This window comes from Muscardinus avellanarius (assembly GCF_963383645.1).
Source record: "Muscardinus avellanarius genome assembly, chromosome: 9".
Classification (NCBI taxonomy): Eukaryota; Metazoa; Chordata; class Mammalia; order Rodentia; family Gliridae; genus Muscardinus; species Muscardinus avellanarius.
Window position 1 is genome coordinate 89762541 of NC_137795.1, and position 21394 is coordinate 89783934.

General features: G+C 43.8%; 1 protein-coding gene across 3 annotated transcripts in view; it reads right to left on the minus strand.

Annotated features, from left to right (window-relative positions):
• ZC3HC1 (zinc finger C3HC-type containing 1) overlaps positions 1-21394 on the minus strand; it is a gene marked incomplete at both ends in the record, with an annotated part of 44618 nt that overhangs the window by 14500 nt on the left and 8724 nt on the right. For all 3 annotated transcript variants that reach the window (XM_080701067.1, XM_080701068.1, XM_080701066.1), the window contains 4 exons: positions 2646-2800; positions 6155-6282; positions 11172-11255; positions 11773-11923. In XM_080701067.1, the coding sequence (XP_080557193.1) occupies positions 2646-2800; positions 6155-6282; positions 11172-11255; positions 11773-11923 (518 nt within the window). The remainder of the gene's footprint in view (positions 1-2645; positions 2801-6154; positions 6283-11171; positions 11256-11772; positions 11924-21394) is intronic.

The window sequence follows — 21394 nt, forward strand, 5'->3', positions numbered from 1 at the left end:
GGGCTTGATGGTTAATGCCTTGGTGGTTAATCCCAGTCCTTGGGATCTGAGACTGGAGGATCACAGGTGAAAAGACAGTCTCAGCAACATAGCGAGACTCTCGGCAACCTAGAGAGACCCTGTTTCATAACAAAAATGAAATGGCTGGGGGTGCAGCTTAGAGATAGAATGCCCCTGGTTTCAACACATAGTACCAATAAATAAATAAATAGGTGAATTATGAGGGGGTGATTTCTTTATAATTATCTGTGTGCAGAATTATTATTATTATTATTATTTTTTGCAGTACTGTGGATGGAACCCAGGGAGGGGCATTCTAGTTCCGAGATACACCCCCAGCCCTATTTTTTATTCTTTATTTTGAAACAGGGTCTCACTAAATTGCAGAGGGCCTCACTAAGTAGCTGAGGCTGGCCTAGAACCCGGATCCTCCTGTCTTAGCCTCCTGAATGCTGGGATTACAAGCGTGCGCCACCATGCCTGGCAAACATGTACTAATTTTGTAATAAAAACAAATAAATAAATATATCCCTAAAAAATAAATAAATGAACAAAAAGAGAAAGGAGCTTATTCTCTATTTTTAGAAAGCAACTTAATGATTTATAGAAACAAAAATTCCCATTTGGGAAATTACAGTATAAGAAACAAAGTTCAGCCGAGCGTGGTGGCGCATTTTGTAATCCCAGTGCTTGGGAGGCTGAGATAGGAGGATCACACGGGTTTGAAGCCAGCCTCAGCTACTTAGTGAGGCTCTCAGCAACTTAGTGAGACCGTTTCCAAATAAAGTATAAAATAGGTCTGGGAGTATAGCCTGGAGATAGAAAAGCCCCTGGGTTCCACCTCTAGTAACACTAACACACACACACACACACACACACACACACACACACACACAAGTTCAGGTGTGAACACCAAGAATTCCTGAGTTCTAATTTTGTTAGGTTTTTTTGCTACTGAGGAATAAGCCCAGGGGCATTCCAACTCTGAGTTACTATGCCATATTTTATTTTTTATTTTATTTATGGTACTGGGGATTGACCTCAGGGGCATTGTACCTCTGAACTACACCCCCAGCCCTACTTTTTATTCTTTTTTTTATTTTTATTTTTTTGGTGGTACTAGGGATGGAACCCAGGGGTTTTCTACCTCCAGGCTATACTCCCAGACCTATTTTATATTTTATTTGGAAACAGGGTTTCTTTTCTTTCTTTTTTTTTTTTTTTGCGGGTCTGGAGATGGAACCCAGGGGTATTTTACCTCCGAGCTACACCCCCTGCCCTATTTTTTATTCTTTATTTTGAAACCGGGTCTCACTGAGTTGTAGAGGGCCTCACTAAGTAGCTGAGGCTGTCCGCAAACTGCGATCCTCCGGTCTCAGCCTCCTGAATGCCGGGATTATAAGCGTGCACCACCACGCCCGGCTGAAACAGGGTTTCTTAAGCCAGCTAAGGCTGGCTTCGAACCTGCGCTATCCTACTGTCTCAGCCTCCCATGCACGGGGATTACAAGTGTGCGCCACCACGCCTGGCAAATTCTTATTATTTTTAATTTTTTAATTTTTTATTTTTGTGGGTCTGGGGATGTAACCCAGGGGCATTCAACCTCCGAGCTACAGCCCCTGCCCTTTCTCTCTTTCTTTCTTCCTTCCTTCCTTCCTTCCTTTTTTGGTGGTACTGGGGGTGGAACCCAGGGGCTTTTCTACCTCTGGGCTATACTCCCAGACCTATTTTATACTTTATTTGGAAACAGGGTCTCACAAAGTTGCTGAGAGCCTCACTAAGTAGCTGTGGCTGGATTCGAACCCGTGTGATCCTCCTGTCTCAGCCTCCCAAGCGCTGGGATTACAATCATGTGCCACCACCCCCGGCTTTTATTCTTTATTTTGAAATCGGGTCTCACTGAGTTGTGAAAGGCCTCACTAAGTAGCTGAGGCTATCCGTGAATGGTGATCCTCCGGTCTCAGCCTCCTGAATGCTGGGATTACAAGCGTGAGCCACCACGCCCGGCTTTATTCTTTATTTTTTTGCGGGTCTGGGGATGGAACCCAGGGCACTCAACCTCTGAGCTATACCCCCTGCCCTATTTTTTTTTATTCTTTTATTTTGAAACAGGGTGTCACTGATTGCAGATGGCCTAAGTAGCTGAGGCTGTCCACGAACCGCGATCCTCCGGTCTCAGCCTCCCGAATGCTGGGAGTACAAGCGTGTGCCACCATGCCTGGGTTATTCTTTATTTTCAAACAGTCTCAGTTGTGGAGGGTCTCACTAAGTAGCTGAAGCTAGTTGCAAACCTGTAATCCTCCTATTTCAGCCTCCCAACTACTGGGATTACAAGTGTGTTACACCATGCCTGGGTCTTTCTTTTTTATTCCAAAACAGGGTCTTGCTAAGTTACTAAGGGTCTCACTAAGTTGCATATGCTGGCCTCGAACCTGTGATCCTTCTGTCTCAGCCATTCAAATACTGGGACACAAGTGTGGGCCACTGTGCCTGGCTCTAATCCTGGTTGTGTTATTAATTCCTGTTTTTATCCCCTTACCCCCACCAATTTTCTCTTTGTTTCTTCATGTGAATTATTGTATGATTTCTAAATACATGTATGTGTATGTGTGCTGTTACATCCTCAGGCAGCTTTTGTAACTGACCTACAGGCCCAGCCACACACAGAGAGAATACAGGCGGTGACGTGGACTTGGATGTCTGAGCCAAATTTGCTGGTACTTTTTCTCTCTTCGGTTGGGTGATCGAGTTCATCTTCGAGCAGGTGTAGTAAAAGACTGACCTTGTCTTCTGTCAAGCACTACAAAGAAACCAAGGTAAAAAAGTTCAAGGTTTTTTTTTTTTTTGGTGGTACTGGGGTTCCTGGAAGTCCTTCTACCTCCGGGCTACACTCCCAGACCTATTTTTACATTTTTATTTGGAAACAGAGTCTCCTAAGCCAGCGCGCGCGGCTGGCTTCGAACCAGCGCGATCCTCCTGTCTCTGCCTCCCAAGCGCGGGGATTACAAGCGTGCGCCACCACGCCCGGCTGAAAAGTTCAAGTTTTGCCGGACTTGGTGGTGCACGCTTTTAATCCCAGTGCTTGGGAGGCTGAGATAGGAGGATTGCACAGGTTCAAAGCCAGCCTCAGCTACTTAATGAGGCTCTCAGCAACTTAGTGAAACCCTGTTTCCAAATAAAGCATAAAATAGGTCTGGGAGTATAGCCTGGAGGTAGAAAAGCCTCTGGGTCCCACCCTCAGTAACACACACACACACACAGTTCAAGTTTCAACTACAAAGAAAACTTATTCATAATGGTCTACACAGATGGAACAAGGCAAAAATTAGGAAATAAAACAACCACCATGAAGACAGTGGCCTTGCAAAGAAAACTTCCACAGCAAGTAGCAAGACCCTGTTTCAAAATAAAAATTTAAAGCAGGGCTTAGAAGCTGGGCATGGTGGTACAAACTTGTAATCCCAGTACTTGGGAGGCTGAGACAGGAGGATTGCAGGTCCACAGCCAGCCTCAGCTACCTAGTGAGACCCTATTTCAAAAATAAAGAATAAGAAATATGGCCGGGCGTGGTGGCGCACGCTTGTAATCCCCGCGCTTGGGAGGCAGAAACAGGAGGATCGCGCAGGTTCTAAGCCAGCCGTGCTGGCTTAGGAGACCCTGTTTCCAAATAAAAATGTAAAAATAGGTCTGGGAGTGTAGCCCGGAGGTAGAAGGGTTTCCAGGAACCCCAGTACCACCAAAAAAAAAAAAAAAAAAAAAAAAAAAAAAAAAAAAAGAATAAGAAATAGAGCTGAAGATATAGCTCGGAGGTAAAAAGCCCCCTGGTTCAATCTCCAGTACTGTGTAAAATAAAAGCGGGATACATGGTGCATGCTTATAAATCTAGAACTCAGGAGGCTGAGATAGGAAAACTGCAGGTTTGAGGCCAGCCTCAGGAATGTGGCAAAGCCTTTAGCAACTTAGTGAAACCTTGTTTTAAATTAAAAAAATAAACAGCCAGGCATGGTGACACACACTTGTAATTTCCAGCATTTGGGAGACTGAGGTTCCTGGATAGCTTCAGGAAAAAAAAAAAAAAAAAGGCAAAATAAACTAGACATGGTGACATGGTGGTACATGCCAGTAATCCCAGTACTTTCAAAGCTGAGACAGAAAGATCACAGGTTTGAGGACAGCCTCAGCAAGTAGTAAGACTCTCATCAACCTAGCAAGACCCTTTTTCAAGAAATAAAATTGGACTGGGGTGTAGCTTGAAGGTAGAATTCCCCAGCACCACACACATACACACACAAAAGCAAAATAATCAGCTGCTATCTTCTACAATACAGCTTGTCTCTACAGAGTGTTGACAGCCCATGAAATGGGATAGTAAATATTTAGTTTCAAAGTATAGATGGGCCAGAGCATTAAAAAATTTTTTTTTGTGTGTGTGGTACTGAGGATAGAACCCAGAGGCATTCGCCCTCCGAGCTATACCCCCAGCCCTATTTTTTATTCTTTATTTTGAAATAGGGTCTCACTGAGTTCCAAAGGGCCTCACTAAGTAGCTGAGGCTGTCCACGAACCAGGATCCTCCTGTCTCAGAATGCTGGGATTACAAGCGTGCACCACCACGCCCCGCTTTGGGCCAGAGCATTTTAACACTTCTACTTACAAGGAGGGAGTTTATAATTTATCCTTGAGCATATTGGAAAATGGCATCCAACAAGTGATATGCAGGCACATCTCAGTATCTTCTGATAAACGGGAAAAACTCAAGATAAAATCCAATTTATGTCAAGAATAGTGGTGCATACCTATTATCTCAGTACTTGGGAGGATTGGACAGGAGGATTGCAGATTCAAGACCAGCTTCAGCAAATTAGCTAGATCCTTAGCAACCTATTGAGACACTTTCAAAATTAAAAATAAAGAAGTGGGGATAGCTGTGCACACTATAATCCCAACCCTTGGGAGGCTGAGGCAGGTTCAAGACCAACCTCAGCAAATGAATAAGACTCTCAACAACCTAGAGAGACCCTGTCTCAAACAAAAAATAAAAAAAAAGGGCTGAGGGTATAGCTCAGGGGTAGAATGTCCTTGGGTTCAATCTCTAGTACAACAAATAAAATAAAATAATTACCTAATTATTATTATTTTTTTTTGGTGGTACTGGGGGTGGAACTCAGGGGCTTTTCTACTTCCAGGCTATACTCCCAGACCTATTTTATATTTTATTTGGAAACAGGGTCTCACTAAGTTGCTGAGAGCCTCACTCAGTAGCTAGGGCTGACTTCGAACCTGTGTGATCCTCCTGTCTCAGCCTCCCAAGAGCTGGGATTACAAGTGTGCGCCACCACGCCCGGCTCTAATTAATAATTTTTAAAAAGGGCTGGAAGGTGTAGCTCAGTGGTAGAATGCCTCCATGGTTCAACTCCCGGTACCATAAAAACAAACAAACAAACAAACAAAGATAAAAAGAAATAATTGCTTCAGCCAAGCACAGTGATGCACGCTTCTAATCCCAGTACTTAGGAGGCTAAGACAGGAGGATTGCATGTTTGAAGCTAGCCTCAGCAACTGAGTGAGGCTGTCAGCAACTTAGCGAGACCCTACTTCTAAAGAAATAAATATAAGCCAGGAGTGGTGGTGTACACTTGTAATCCCAGCATTCAGGAGGCTGAGACTGGAGGACTGCGGTTTGCAGACAGCCTCAGCTACTTAGTGAGGTCCTCTGTAACTCAGTGAGACCCTGTTTCAAAAATAAAGAATAGCCGGGCATGGTGGCGCACGCTTGTAATCCCCGCGCTTGGGAGGCAGAGACAGGAGTATCGCGCAGGTTTGAGCCAGCCGCGCGCGCTGGCTTAGGAGACCCTGTTTCCAAATAAAAAAATGTAAAAATAGGTCTGGGAGTGTAGCCCGGAGGTAGAAGGGCTTCCAGGAACCCCAGTACCACCACCAATAATAATAATAATAATAATAATAATAAAGAATAAAAAATAGGGCTGGGGGTGTAGCTTGGAGGTAGAATGTCCCTGAGTTCCATCCCCAGTACCGTCCAAAAATAAATAAATAAATACATATAAAGCTGGTGGTTTAGAATGTGTGCTCCATGTACAAATTACAATTCTGCTGACAACCGGAGGCCACTATAACCCAGCCAGGAAAAACTCACCATAGTTTTCAAATCCTCTGGCCTCAGGGAAGGAAGCTGAAGGTCCAAGTGACAAAGGCTTTGAAAACGATCTAGGAATTCACTAACAAGAACGGCTGGCTCATCCAATGGTAGCATTCCAAATCTATCTGTGGAAAAGGAAAACTGGAGGATTATACTGGTGTGAAGAATAAAAAACATGAATAGGCCGGGCGTGGTGGCGCACGCTTGTAATCCCCGCGCTTGGGAGGCAGAGACAGGAGGATCGCGCAGGTTCGAAGCCAGCCGCGCACGCTGGCTTAGGAGACCCTGTTTCCAAATAAAAAAATGTAAAAATAGGTCTGGGAGTGTAGCCTGGAGGTAGAAGGGCTTCCAGGAACCCCAGTACCACCAAAAAAAAAAAAAAAAAAATGAATAGAACAATTAGAGAAATGTCAAATGGATGAGATATTTGAGGACATTAAGAAATTATAAGAAGGGCCTGGTGGCACACAGATGTGATCCCGGTACTTGGGAGGCTGAAACATGAGGACAGTCTCAGCCAGAAGTGAGACTCTGAGCAACCTAATAGCAAAACAAAAACACAAAAAGGGCTGAGGGCCCGGGCGTGGTGGCGCACGCTTATAATTCCAGCATTTGGAGGCTGAGACAGGAGGATCATGGTTCGCAGCCAGCCTACTTAGTGAGGCCCTTTGCAACTCAGTGAGATTCTGTTTCAAAATAAAGAATAAAAATCAGGGCTGGGGGTGTCTCTTGGAGGGAGAATGCCCCTGGGTTTCATCCCCAGTACCACAAAAAAAAAAAAAAAAAAAAAAAAAAAAAAAAAAAAAGGCTGAGGGTATAGATTGGAGGTAGAATGTCCCTGATTAAAACTCCCCAGTACTACACATATACACATACACACAAAAGAATAGTTCAGCATTTGGCTTTATATATGTTGAGTTCTAGTATCTATATATTCCTATTCCTATAAATTCAGTGGAAATAGTTAGAAAGTAGTTAGAAAATCCAGATGTGGTGGCACATGCCAGTAATCCCAGTAGGTGGGAGGCTGAGACAGGAGGACTGCAGGGTCGAGGCCAGCCTCAGAAACTTAGTGAGAACCTGTTTCAAAATAAATAAAAACAAAACAAAACAAACAAGCTGGGTGTGGTGGTACCCACTTGTAATCCCAGCATTTGGGAGACTGAGACAGGTGGATCTCAATTCGTGGACAGCCTCAGCTATCTAGTGAGGCCCTCTGAAACTTAGTGAGACCCTGTTTTAAAATAAAGAATAAAAAATAGGGCTAGGGTGTGGCTTGGGTCCCAAACCCAGTAACCCCCCCACACACACATACACACACACAAACTGGGCATGGTGGAGCATGTCTGTAATCCCAGTATTTGGGAGGCTGACAGGACGATTGCAAGTTCAAAGTCAGCCTCGGCAAAATAGTGAGGCTCTAAGAAACCCAGTGAGACCTTGTTTCCAAATAAAGAAATATCAGGCTGGAGTGTAGCTAGGAGGTAGAATGGTTCTAGCTTCAATCCCCAGTACCAAAACAAACAAACAAAACAAACAAACGAGTTGGGGGGGGTGCATGCTTGTAATCCCAGTACTTGGGAGGCTGAGATAGGCGTACTGCAGGTTTGCAGCAGGCCTCAGCTACTTAGTGAGACCCTCTGCAATTTAGTGAGACCCTGTTTCAAAAATAAATAATACAAAATAGGACGGGGGTGTAGCTCAGGGATAGAATGCCCTTGAATTCAATCCCCAGTACCACACACACACACACAAAGGTTGGCATGGTGGCACATGCCTGTAATCCCTGTACTTGGGAGGCTGAGAGAGGAGGATTGCAGCTTTGAGGACAGCTTCAGCAAGTAGTGAGACTCTCGATAACCTAGTGGGACCCTGTTTCCAAAATAAGAAATAAAGTTGGGCTGGGGGTATAGCTCCAAGGTAGAATGCCCTGGGGTTTAATCTCCAGTAACACGCACGCACGCACGTTGCTAAAAATGAGTCAAGCTCTTAGATGGGAATTAGAGGTCTTCAAGGTAGTAAAGTTGTGAATGGAACCAAGGAAGCAGAGTGTGTGGTAACAAGTCTGCCATCACCAACAGCCCAGGAAGATCCTAAACACTCGGACTGAGCGCCCTGGAAAAGGGTGGACTCAACACAGGACTGACCGGCTTTTTACTACACAGTGAAATGTGCGGCCGACAGTGGGAAAGCTGGTTGCACAGGCATCTTCATTTCGACAGTCTCATCAGAGACGGGCAGCATTCCGTGGTCACTTTTGATCTACTTCACCGGATAGTGGCCATTTATAGAACCTTCCTTGCCATTGGTGACCCTGGGATTAGCCTGCGCTCTCCTACTGGAACAGTAACTCCCCTGCAGCGTGCGGCCCTTGGCCAAGCCACGACGGTATGGACGAAGCGCTGCCTTGTGACCACAGGTCTGAAGAATTTCCTACCTGACCTTTCTGAGATTCCCCACCAGAGGGCTCTGCCGCTGAAGCTGCTTACTTAGCAGAAATATGACTGTGATCAACAAGGCCTAAAGTTCCCGCAGGAACTGCATTTAGGGTTCTCCTATTTTTCTGGCACTGGGGGTGGAACCCAGGGGCTTCTACCTCCGGGCTACACTCCCAGCCCTATTTTATACTTTATTTGGAAACAGGGTCTCACTAAGTTGCTGAGAGCCTCGCTAAGTAGCTGAGGCTGGCTTCGAACCCGTGCGATCCTCCTGTCTCATCCGCCCAAACGCGGGGATTACAAGCGCGCGCCACGCCCGGCTAGGGCTCTCCTATTCTGAAGCGCTCTGTGCACACAACAGTGGTTCCTGAGCCAAGACACTGTGCGCTGCCCGTCTGCGCCAGACGCTCTGCTGTGGCAGCCCCCCACTGTGCGGCTGCTCTCACAGCGGCTAGAGCACACTGTGTTCCTGGAATAACCTGCAGACTTGTATCACTCTCACTCGGGGTCCTAGAGTCTCCTGTAGCAACTGAAGCCTGCTCAACTGCCACCATAGCGCCGTAAGTGCGCCCTCTAAAGGTAACACATGGCGCTGCTCGGCGTGTGTGTAGGAAAAGGTGAGTGGAATCCAATAAAGCCACCGGGTTCTTTTGTGTGTGTGTATGGGGCTTGGGATTGAATCCAGGGGCATCCTACCTCTAAGCTACACCTCTAGCCTTTTCTATTTTGAAGCAGGGTCCCACCAATTTGCAGAGGCTGGCCTCCAACCTGGGATTCTATCTCAGCCCACCAAGTGCTGTGACCACAGGCCTGTGCTGGTGAGCCCAGAGGTTCTATTTTGTTTTAGTAATTCTTTTTTTTGGGGGGTGGTAGTAGGAATTGAACCCAGGGACATTCTACCTCCAAGCTACACCCTCAGCCCTATTGATTTCTTTCTTTATTTTTTGTACTGGGAATTGAACCCATAATGCTTTTCCTCTGAGTTACATCTCTAGCCTTTTTATTTTTTAATTTGAAACAGGGTCTCACTAAGTTGCTAAGGGCCTCACCACATTGCTGAGGTTGGCCTCAAACCTACAGTCCTCCTGTCTCAGCCTCCTAAGTACTGGATTTATAAGTATGCACCACTGCACCCAGCTTTTATTTTACATGTTACAAGGGATTGAATGGAAGGGGCATTTTACCTTTGAGCTTTATCTCCAGTCCTATTTTTTTTTGGTGGTACTGGGGTGGAACCCAGAGGCTTTCTACCTCCGGGCTATACTCCCAGACCTATTTTATATTTTATTTGGAAACAGGGTCTCACTAAGTTGCAGAGAGCCTCACTAAGTAGCTGAGGCTGGCTTCAAACACCTGCGATCCTCCTGTCTCAGCCTCGCAAGCGCGAGGATTTACAAGCATGTGCCACCACGCCCAGCTTTCAGTCCTATTTTTTTTTTTTTTTTTTTGGTGGTACTGGGGATGGAACCCAGGGGCCTTCTACCTCTGGGCTACACTCCCAGACCTATTTTATATTTTATTTGGAGACAGGGTCTCTTAAGCCAGCTGAGGCTGGCTTCAAACCTGCAAGATCCTCCTGTCTCAGCCTCCCAAGTCCTAGGATTACAGGTGAGCACCACTCACCTGGCTTGTTGTTTTAGTAATTCTGATTCTGAATTTCCTCACCTAAAAAAACTTCAGTTGGTTGGGCATGGTGGTGCACACTTGTAATCCCAGCATTTGGGTGGCTGAGAAAGGAGGATCACGGTTCTCAGACAGCCTCAGTTACTACTTAGTGAGGCCCTTTGCAACTCAGTTGAGACCCTGGTTCAAAATAAAGAAAAATAGGGCGGGGATGTAGATCGGAGTTAGAATGCCCCTGGGTTCCATCCCCAGTACTGCAAAAAAAAAAAAAAAAAAAAAAAAAAAAAAAAAAAAAAAACCAAACCAAACCAACTTCAGTTGATGATATCTCTATCCCAGGCCTATATGAGGATTAAAGGGCAATGAGGTAATGTATATACAAAGCCAGGCTCCTTGCACAATTAATGAATAAATGCAAGTTCTAGAAAAGCAAACATAGAAATGAGGTTTAAAAATAAGGTTTTCCAGCCGGGCGTGGTGGCGCACGCTTGTCATCCCCGCGCTTGGGAGGCGGAGACAGGAGGATCGCGCAGGTTCGAAGCCAGCCGTGCTGGCGTAAGAGACCCTGTTTCAAAAATATAAAATAGGTCTGGGAGTGTAGCCCGGAGGAAGGAGGGCTTCCAGGAACCCCAGTACCACCAAAAAAAAAAAAAAAAAAAAGGTTTTCCTAAGAAATGGATGATATTAAAAATGCAATGATAGTGCATGCCTAGGATACCAGTTCCTGGGAGGCTGAGACAGGAGGATCACAGGTTCAAGAGGACTTAGCAACTTAGTGAGTCCCTCAGCAACCTAGTGAAATCATGTTTCAAAATAAAAATAAAATAGGGCTGGGGGCATAGGTCAGAGGAAGAACATCCTTAGGTTTAAATCCCAGTGGCAGAAAAACAAAAACAAAAACAAAAGCAATGACCCAAGAGAAATGGTAAATGAGAATTTTTAGAAATACATACCTGGAGAGGGGCTGTCTGGCCAAAAACAGAACTTCTCATGGGCAGTACACAGGGATTTCTTCAGCTCAGCACAGCGTTCCTTATCTGAAACCCACACAGGGAGCAATGCCTTAAAAAACACTAAACAAATCCAAAATCTAACAGCCAAGAGCCTTTAAGAGTACAAACACAACTACAAATAAAACTAAGAGAATTAAAAAATATATGAAAATAATAGCTAACTATATCATCTTAACATTTTCCACAAAACAAGTTCTAAATTGATATCCTCAAATCAACAAAGAAGATATATCATATAACGTATAAGACTGAGCACTCCCAAGTGTGAGCCTTCAGAAATCCTCTAAAAGTTGAATTTTGGAATGAAAAGGTAAACGCACTCCTATCGGTTACCTAGAATACAAAAAGTCAAGTCTACTCTAGAGTAGCTTAGTTTAAGAAAAGTAAGGACTAAGACTAATAATTTAGATGAAAGCGATCACAAATGCACCTTGTCCAAATGGCAGAGCACATTCTTTGCTCAAACAGAAGTGACTTTTTTCTGAAAAGCTAGTATATCTTTGAATGTGAAGAAAAAATAGAATATGCACTTTGTACTTACATCTGTCAAAGTCAAAAGCTGGCTGTAAACTGGCACAGAGAAAAGCCTGGCAGCTGGAGCACTTGAGCATGTCACACTCGACCGTGACCCAGCCATATTTTGCGCACACGAGTGGAGACAGCTCAGGAGGCTTTCCTGCCCATTTCAAGGAGTATTCACGTTAAGAAAACCAACAATGCAAGTACATTAAAACGAGTAAGTCGGAATTAAAATGTTAATTCATTCCTAATGCATGAAACAATAAACATTAAATTAGGAGAAAAGCAGTTAGAGAATGGAAAAGCCTCACGCGTGCTTTGTAGTGATGAGGTCACTCAGTAATGAGCGGGGGGGAAGTTGCTAGTTTTTCTCTAGGAAGTCCTCTATATTTTTATAATTCAAATGTTTAATTTTTTGATACTGGAGACTCAACTCCAAGCTACCACCTCAGTTCTTTTCATTTCATATTTTGAAACAGAGGGTCCCTAAGTTGCTGGCCAAGGTTGGCCTTGAATCTGCCTCCCAAGTACTGGGATTATAGGCACACGCCACTGTGCCCGGCTCAGATGTTTATTTTATTTTATTTTTTATTTATTTATTTTTTTGGTGGTACTGGGGTTCCTGGAAGCCCTTCTACCTCCGGGCTACACTCCCAGACCTATTTTTACATTTTTATTTGGAAACAGGGTCTCCTAAGCCAGCGCGCGCGGCTGGCTTCGAACCTGCGCGATCCTCCTGTCTCAGCCTCCCAAGCGCGGGGATTACAAGTGTGCGCCACCACGCCCGGCTATCAGATGTTTATTTTATTGGACACCTATGGTACAAGTTTCTTGGGAGGCTGAGACAGGAAGATCTTGAGCCCATGAGGTTGAGACCATCTTGGGCAACACAGCAAAACCTTGTCTTAGCTGGGCGTGGTGGCTCACACTTGTAATCGCTGTACTTGGGAGGCTGAGACAAGAAGATTACTTAGGCCCTCCCCAACTTCATGCAACCTTGTTTCAAAATAAAGAATAAAAAATAGGGCTGGGGTTTAGCTCAGAGGTAGAATGCCCCTGGGTTCAACCTCTAATACCACCAAAACAAAACAAAACAAAAACAACCTTGTCTCAAAACAAAAAATAGTCGGGAGTGGTGGTGCACCCTTGTAATAGCAGCATTTGGGAAACTGAGACCGGAGGATTGAGGTTCGCAGACAGCCTCAGCTACTTAGTGAGGCTTTTTGCAACTCAGTGAGACCGTTTCAAAATAAAGAATAAAAAATAGGGCTGGGGGTGTAGCTTGAAGGTAGAATGCCCCTGGGTTCCATCCTCTGTACTGCAAAAAAAAAAAAAAAAAAAAAAAAAACAAAAACAAAAACAAAAAAAACAAATCAAAATAAAAACATTAAAAAAAAAAAACCAAGGTTTATTTATTATTGGTTGTGGGGTTGAATATAGAAACCATGTTCATTTAATTTGAAATATTGGAGCCAGGCGTGGTGGTGCAGGCTTGTAATCCCAGGCTGAGACAGGAGGATCCCATAGGTTCAAAGCCAGTCTCAACTACTCAGTGAGGCTCTCAGCAACTTAGTGAGACCCTTTTTCCAAATAAAGTATAAAATAGGTCTGGGAGTATAACCCGGAGGTGGAAAAGCCCCTGGGTTCCAACCCCAGTACCACCAAAAAAAAAAAAAAAAAAAAAAAATATATATATATATAAATTTTATTAATTAATTGGGAAATTAAAAATCCTACTGAAAGCCAGGCATGGTGGTGCACCCTTGTAATACCCGCGCTTGGGAGGCAGAGACAGGAGGATCATGCAGGATTGAAGCCAGACTCGCTGGCTTAAGAGACCCTATTTCCAAATTTAAAAAAAGTATAAAATAAGGTCTGGGAGTGTAGCCTGGAGGTAGAAGGGCTTCCAGGAACCCCAGTACTACCAAAACAAAAACAAAAACAAAAAATGAACAAACAAACAAAAAAACTAGTGAAAGCACTCTAAGATATGCCTAAACAATAAGGAATGGTCAAAATAAAATAAAAAAAGCCAGAAATAGCCAGGCGTGGTGCCACACTCCTGTATTCTAGTACTTAGGAGACTGAGATAGGAGGATTGTACTTTTGAGTACAGCCTCAGCATATACCCAGACTCTCAGTTACCTAATGAAACCTAATAAAAATGAGGTTGGTAGTGTAGCTTGGAGGTAGAATGCCCCTGAATTTAATTTCCAGTACTAAAACCAAAAAACCAAGCAGGGCACAGTAGTACATGCCTGTAATCCCAGTACTTGGGAGGTTGAAATAGGAGGATCAGAGGTTCACGGCCAGCCTCAGCTACTAGTGAGATCCTGTTTCAAAATAAAGAATAAAAAATAGGGCAGGGGGTTTAGCTCAGAGGTAAAATGCCCCTGGGTTCAATTCCCAGTTCCATAACTAACTAACTAACTAACAACTAACTAACTAAGCAAGCAAGCTTGGGAGGCTGAGACAGGAGGATTGCACAGGTTCGAAGCCAGCCTCAGCTATTTAGTGAGGCTCCCAGCAACTTAGTGAGACCCTGTTTCCAAATAAATTATAAAAAAATAAAGCTGGGAGCCAGGCGTGGTGGCACACGCTTATAATCCCCGCTTTTGGGTGGGTGAGACAGGAGGATCGCACGGGTTCGAAGCCAGCCTCAGCTACTTAGTGAGGCTCTCAGCAACTTAGTGAGACCCTGTTTCCAAATAAAGTATAAAATAGGTCTGGGAGTATGGCCCAGAGGGAGAAAAATCCCCTGGGTTCCACCCCCAGTACTACCAAAACAAACAAAGAAACAAACAAAATTAGGGCTGGGGTGTAGCCCAGAGGTAGAAGGCCTCTGGGTTCCATCCCAGTACCAAAAAAATAAATAAATAAATAAAAAAGATATAAATGTTAAAGGAGTGCAAATGACCTAGTAAGAGGATCACTTCACTAGGTTAACCGGTATTCAAAGCGGTGATCAACTTACAGCCAATGGGACAAAAGGGAGTGGATCCAAATTCAGCATCAAAATTGAAATGTATCCCACTGATTCCCACTGACCGCAAAGGACCACTGTAGGAAAAGTGTTAGAATACCTTCCCCTTTCTGAGCCATTTCATCTTGGAGCCGTTATACAGAGAATGAGGAAAATGTCTAAGCCAGGAAGTAGAGAGGCAGCTCAGTCCAGGGTGTCAGAACCCAAGTGGGGGGAAGAGGGAGCCCGTGTTGGGGTGCTGAGGCCAGTGGGGTGTGAAAGGCTTCACTCGGGGCAGCTTGGCAGAGCAGCCTGAATGCGACGAAGGGTCCTGCAGGTAGGGAGGAAAGGGAGCAGAGCAGGAGAGGAAGGAAACAGAGATGAGCCAAGAACAGAGGTCGGACAAAGTGACACCCGGCTACGGGAGGCTGAGGAAGGAGACCCCACTGCAAAGCCAGCCTGGGTCACTTAGTGAGGCCCTATCTTAAAAATAAAAATAAGACAGGCAAGATGGTGCACGCCTACAATCCTACTACTTGAGAGACCGTGATAGGAGGGTTGAAGGTTCAAGGACAGGCTCAGCTAGTGAGACTCTCATCAACTTAGTGAGACTTTTCAAAATAAAACTTAAAAGCCGGGCATGGTGGTGCACACTTGTAATGCCAGCATTTTGGAGACTTCCGGGAAGATGGCGACCGAGAAAAGCGGGGCTTAAGAGCCCCGCTAACAACAAATCTCCATTACCACAAAATCAGCGCCTTTCATAGCCAGAAATCACCATCACCAGAGGAAAAAAAAAAATCACCAGGCTCCAGAAGGAAAGCGGACTGAGAACAGAGCCACAGAGGAGATCCTCAAGCCCGAGGACGCGGCAGCAGCGCCATACTGCTGGCGGCACCGGCGAATTCACGGGACGGCTACAGCAAGCCGAGGTGAGCCACTGCAGAACAGCCAGGCGGGATTTCTCCGCGCAGAGATCACCTAAAGCTCCATTGTCCGAGCTCAGCACACGCTGCAGGGATTCAGAGTGGAAATCAAAACCAAGAAGAAAAACTACAGCCCCACAGCTGAGGGCATAGCAGCGAGCGGCGCCATATTGCCACCGGCGGCAGCAGCAGCGAATTCATCGAATTCAGTACAGCTACATCTGCGTACTCAAGAACAGTGAGTCAAATTGCGGGCCACAGAGGAGAAATCCCAGTACTGTACTCCCTGGGACTTGACCCAGTGGGAGAGGGGCAGTGGCAGAGATATCACACCATAGGAGAACGTGCAACCTGGCACCCCCCACAGTCTAAAGCAGCCTCTATCGACTCTCTGGGTCGGAGACTCTGTGATACAACCCAGTAAAGGAGTAGTGGGGTCTGAGATACTACTGACTCGAGATCCAGAACACCTTAAGTGAAGTCATAGTGACCCAAGGGAAGAACCCAGAGAAGGCACAAACTTCCGAAATCATGGGAAAGAGGAATAATACTGGAGCAATGAATGCACACAACCCCACAACATCAGAACACAATAAAACTGAAAATCAGAGATTTCTAGAAGATCAAATCAGGAAAATAACTGTAGAAATAATAGAGGTGCTTCGAAAAGAACTCAGAGAGAGCCAAAAAGAGATAAAGGATGCAATTAATGAAGTAAAGGCCTCAATTCAAAGCACAAACAACCGATTAGAACACATGGAGAACAGAATCTCGCTCTTAGAAGATGAGCAATCCAAAAATGAACGCATAGTTTCTAATCTAGAAAAAAATATCCGACAGCAGGAATCTGATATTGAAGAAATATGGGCCCATTTTAAGAGAGCTAACCTAAGAATAATTGGAATAGAGGAGGGAAAAGAAAGTGAAACCAAAGGGATCAACAATCTCTTCAAGGAAGTAATAGCAGAAAATTTTCCAGACATAGAGCAAGAGGTCGATACACAGGTCCAGGAAACTTATAGAACTCCCTTTAGACAGGATCGGAGAAGAGGATCCCCACGCCACATAATTGTCAAAATGACCAATGTGGAAGCCAAGCAGAGAATCTTAAAGGCAACAAAAGCAAAGGGCCAAGTGACATTCAGAGGCAAACCAATTAGAATCACTCCAGACTTCCCAAACCAAGTTATGAGAGCCAGAAGGGCTTGGAGTAACATATTCCCAATTTTGAAAGAAAACAACTTCCAGCCAAAAATTTCCTACCCAGCAAAACTTTCTATCAAATTAGATGGAGAAATAAGAAGCTTCCATGACAAACAGAAACTGAAGGAATTTATGTCTTCAAAACCAGCACTAAAGAAAATACTCAGAGATTAACTACAAAGAAGAAATAGGTAACACACATCAGAACTAGAGAAACAAGATTTTCCATCCAACAGACAACTAAGATTGGTTATCTGTGGAGATTCATTATTTATGTTAGTCTGTTACCTATCTCTAAAGGGTATTGTTTGCCTTTATTGTTGTTAATTTTTAGGATTTCTAGTTGGAATATTAATATACCTTCACATATAGCATTTGGAAATATTTTATCCCATTCTATTAGCAACTGTTAACTCTGTTTACATTGTCTTTGGATATACAATTTTTTTTTTTTTTTTAGGGAGTTTGTATACTCTTCTGTAGCCTGTGCCATTGAAATCATAACCAAGAAATCACTGCCAATTTCAATGTTGTGAGGTTTTATGACCCAGATTTTCTCCTAAAAGTTTATAGTCTTAAGATTTATATTTAGGTCTTTTATCTATTTTGAGTTAATATATGTATATGGGATTAGGTAAAGGTCCAATTTTATTCTTTTCCATGTAATTATTATTTTTCAACAATATTTAGTTAAAAGATTATTATTTCCACCACCAAATGTTCGAGGAAACCTTGTCAAAAATAACTTGACAATATAGGGAAGAATTTAGCTCTAGGCTTTTATTTAACTCCAATGGTTTATATATCTGCCTTTAGAATAGTACTACACTGTTTCAATTTTTGTAGCTTTATATGGTTTGAAATCAGAAAATATATATCTTCTAGCTTTGTTCTTTTTCAAGATCGTTTTGGGTACCTAGAGTCCATATTCCATATTAGGATAGATTTTTTTTCTGAAAAATAAATATATAAATATATGATAGTTTCACCTAAAAAAATAGAAAAAAATATTCTCTGGTAAGAAAGAAAGCAAAAAGAAATATTGAAAAGTTATCTCTAAGTCATCAAAAGCTTGATATCAGACAACTGAAACTGTTATGTGAGATTATCATTTTTAATTTTGGATAAATTGCTTTAATACTAGATGTCAACCACTAAGCTAAGCATGGGAGGGAGGGATAGGGAGAGAATGGAGTGGGGATCGGGTGGGGGCTGACTGTGCATTGTGTGCATGTATGTCTACAAAAGTATGTATCCCACTATGATGTATGAATACAGTACACCAATAAAATAAATAAATTTAAAAAAAAAGTGTAATGCCAGCATTTGGGAGGCTGAGACAGGAGGATTGTGGTTCGAGGACAGCCTCAGCTACTTAGAGAGGCACTTTGCAACTCAGTAAGACCCTGTTTCAAATTAAGAATAAAAAATAGGGTTGGGGGTGTAGCTCAAATGTAGAACACTACTGGGTGCCATCCCCGGTACCACACATACATAACAAACAAACAAACAACAACAACAACAACAAAAAACCAAAAAACCCAAAAATATAGGGCTAGGGCTATAGCTTGGAGGTAGTGCAGCAAAAATAAAACAAAAAAGGCTAGTGGCACAGTGCTCTCTCCTTTTTTCCTTTGTGGTACTGGGGATAGAACCGCAGGCCTTCTACCTCCAGGCCACACCCTCAGACCTATTTTATTTTTAAATTGGAAACAGGGTCTCACTAAGTTGCAGAGGGCCTAAATTGCTGAGGCTGGCCACTAACCTGCAATTCTCCTGTTTCGGCCTCCCCAGTACTGAGATTACGAGCGTGCAGAACCATGCCCGGCATGTGGCACAGCTCTTGCCTATCATATGCAAGGAGGCCCTGAGTCTTATCTCCAGCACCACACCTACACAGCAAATATGAGAAAAGTAACTAGGTTTTACAAATGTGGCATAAGGGATGGGGCAACTATGGAAAAGGAGCAAATTAGAATAAATTCTGTCCTTTAGAATTGGAATTGGAGGTACCAGGAGGAATTCATGGTGGTTTAAATACAGAATAAATTTAGATGTACATGTATACAGTATGCTTTTTTGTGTGTGTGGTACTGGGAAATGAACCCAGAGGCATTTCACCTGAACTATACTTCCAGTCCTATTTATTTATTTATTTATTTTTTTTTTGTGTGTGTGTGTGTGTGTACATACACACATTCATATGAGACAAATCTATATTTTGTGCATGGTACTGAGGAATGAATCCATGGAGTTCTACTTCTCAGTTATATCCCTAGCCCTTTTTATTTTTGTTTGGAACAGGGTCACACTATGTTGCAGAGGCTGTCCTTGAATCTGTAGTCCTATCTCAACCTCCCAAGTACTGGGATTATGGGCACAGCGCACTATGCATGCTTGGCTTTTTTCTTTTTTTTTTTGGTACTGGGGGTGGAACCCAGATGCTTTCTACCTCCGGGCTATGCTCCCAGACCTTTTTTATATTTTATTTGGAAACAGGGTCTCACTAAGTTGCTGAAAGCCTCACTAAGCAGCTGAGGCTGGCTTCGAATCTGTGCGATCCTCCTGTCTCAGCCTCCCAAGCGCAGGGATTACAAGCGTCCGCCACTACGCTCGGCAGCTTTTTTCATTTTGAAACAGGGTCTAAGTGCTGAGGGTGGCCTCAGATCCATGATACTTCTCTCAGCCCACCAGGTACTGGGATTATGGGCAGACACCAATGCACCCAGTTTTCCTTCTTTGTGGGGTCCACATCCACAAATCCAACCAGCCATGGATTTTAAATACTTAAATATATTTATTTTATTTATTTATTTAGGTACGGAGGATAGAACCCAGAGGCATTCTACCTCCAAGCTACAACCTCAACCCTAGTTTTTATTCTTTATTTTGAAACAGGGTCTCACTAAGTTGCAGAGGGACTCACTAGTAGCTGAGGCTGGCCACAAACCTGCAATCTTCCTGTCTCAGCCTCCCAAGTACTGGGATTACAGGCGTGCGCCACCACGGCTCTATAGGTCATATATTAAATTCTGTGTCATTTTATATAAGGGACTCAAACATCTCAGGATTTTGGTATTCAGTAGGGGGAGGTCCTGCAGCCAATCCCGTAGGTACTGAGAAGCAACTGTATGTGTGTGTGAATACATGGACGTGTGTGTGTGTGAGTGTGTGTGTGTGTGAGTGTGTGTGTGAGTGTGTGTGTGTGTGAGTGTGTGTGAATACATGGACTGTGTGTGTGTGTGTGTGTGTGTGTGTTGTGTGTTGTGTGTTGTGTGTGTGTGTATACATTCCCTAGCTTTTTTCTCTGAGAGGGCCTGTAAGCAGTGGCACTCTGGTAGCTACAAGTTCCTATTGCAACCTTGGATTTGGGTATTTATTTAGTATTTATTTTTTGCAGAACTGAGTCGATTGAACCCAGAGACAGTCTACCTCTGAGCTACACTCCAGCCCTTTTTAAATTTATTCTTTATTATGAAACAGGGTCTCACTAAGTTGCAGAGGGCCTAGCTAAGTTTCTGAGGCTGGCCGTGAATCTGTGATCTTCCTGTCTCAGTCTCCCTAGCACTGGGATTACATGACTACACCTGGCAGATTTGGGCTTTTATTTATATTTACTTATTTTTGTGGTCCTAGATTGAACCCAGGGGCATTCTACCTTCAATTACATCCCCAGCCCTATTTTTCATTCTTTTCCCCTGCCCAATTTTTTTATTCTTTATTTTGGTGGTACTGCGGTTGTTCCTGGAAGCCCTTCTTCCTCCGGGCTACACTCCCAGACCTATTTTTTAAAATATATTTTTATTTGGAAACAGGGTCTCTTAAGCCAGTGCGACTGGCTTCGAACCTGTGCGATCCTCCTGCCTCTGCCTCCCAAGTGCGGAGATTACAAGCGTGAGCCACCATGCCCGGCCTATTCTTTATTTTGAAACAGGGTCCCACTGAGTTGCGGAGGGCCTCACTAAGTAGCTGAGGCTGTCCGCGAACTGTGATCCTCAAGTCTCAGCCTCCCAAATGCTGGGATTACAAGTGTGCACCACCAACCCCCAGATAGGTTTGGGCTTTTAAATAATATTTTCCACTGACAAAAATAAGGTTCCTTGAGGAAATGGCTGATTGTGGGGATGGGATAAGAAAACTACAAGATGAGCCTAGAATTTCTCAGACTAGAAAGCAATAAAGTGGCCAGAGAATTATGGGGACAAATCGAAAGGACACAGAAGCCAATCTGAAGGGGATCCACTGACTAAACAAGAGACAAGTAGAACATGAAAATATATAATGATAGTAACAGATCATCACCCACTGCACAAAAAAGGAAATCATGAATCTATGCTTCTGTGAATAAAGTCAGTAGCATTTTATTAGAGCCAGGTGCAGTGGAACACCCCTGTAATACTAGTACTTGGGAGGCTGAGACAAGAGGATGGCAGGTTCTAAGTCAGTCTTGGCAACTTAATGAGGCTCTCAGCAACTTAGTGAGACCCTGTTTCCAAATAAAGTATAAAATAGGTCTGGGAGTATAACCTGGAGGTAGAAAAAGCCCCTGGGTT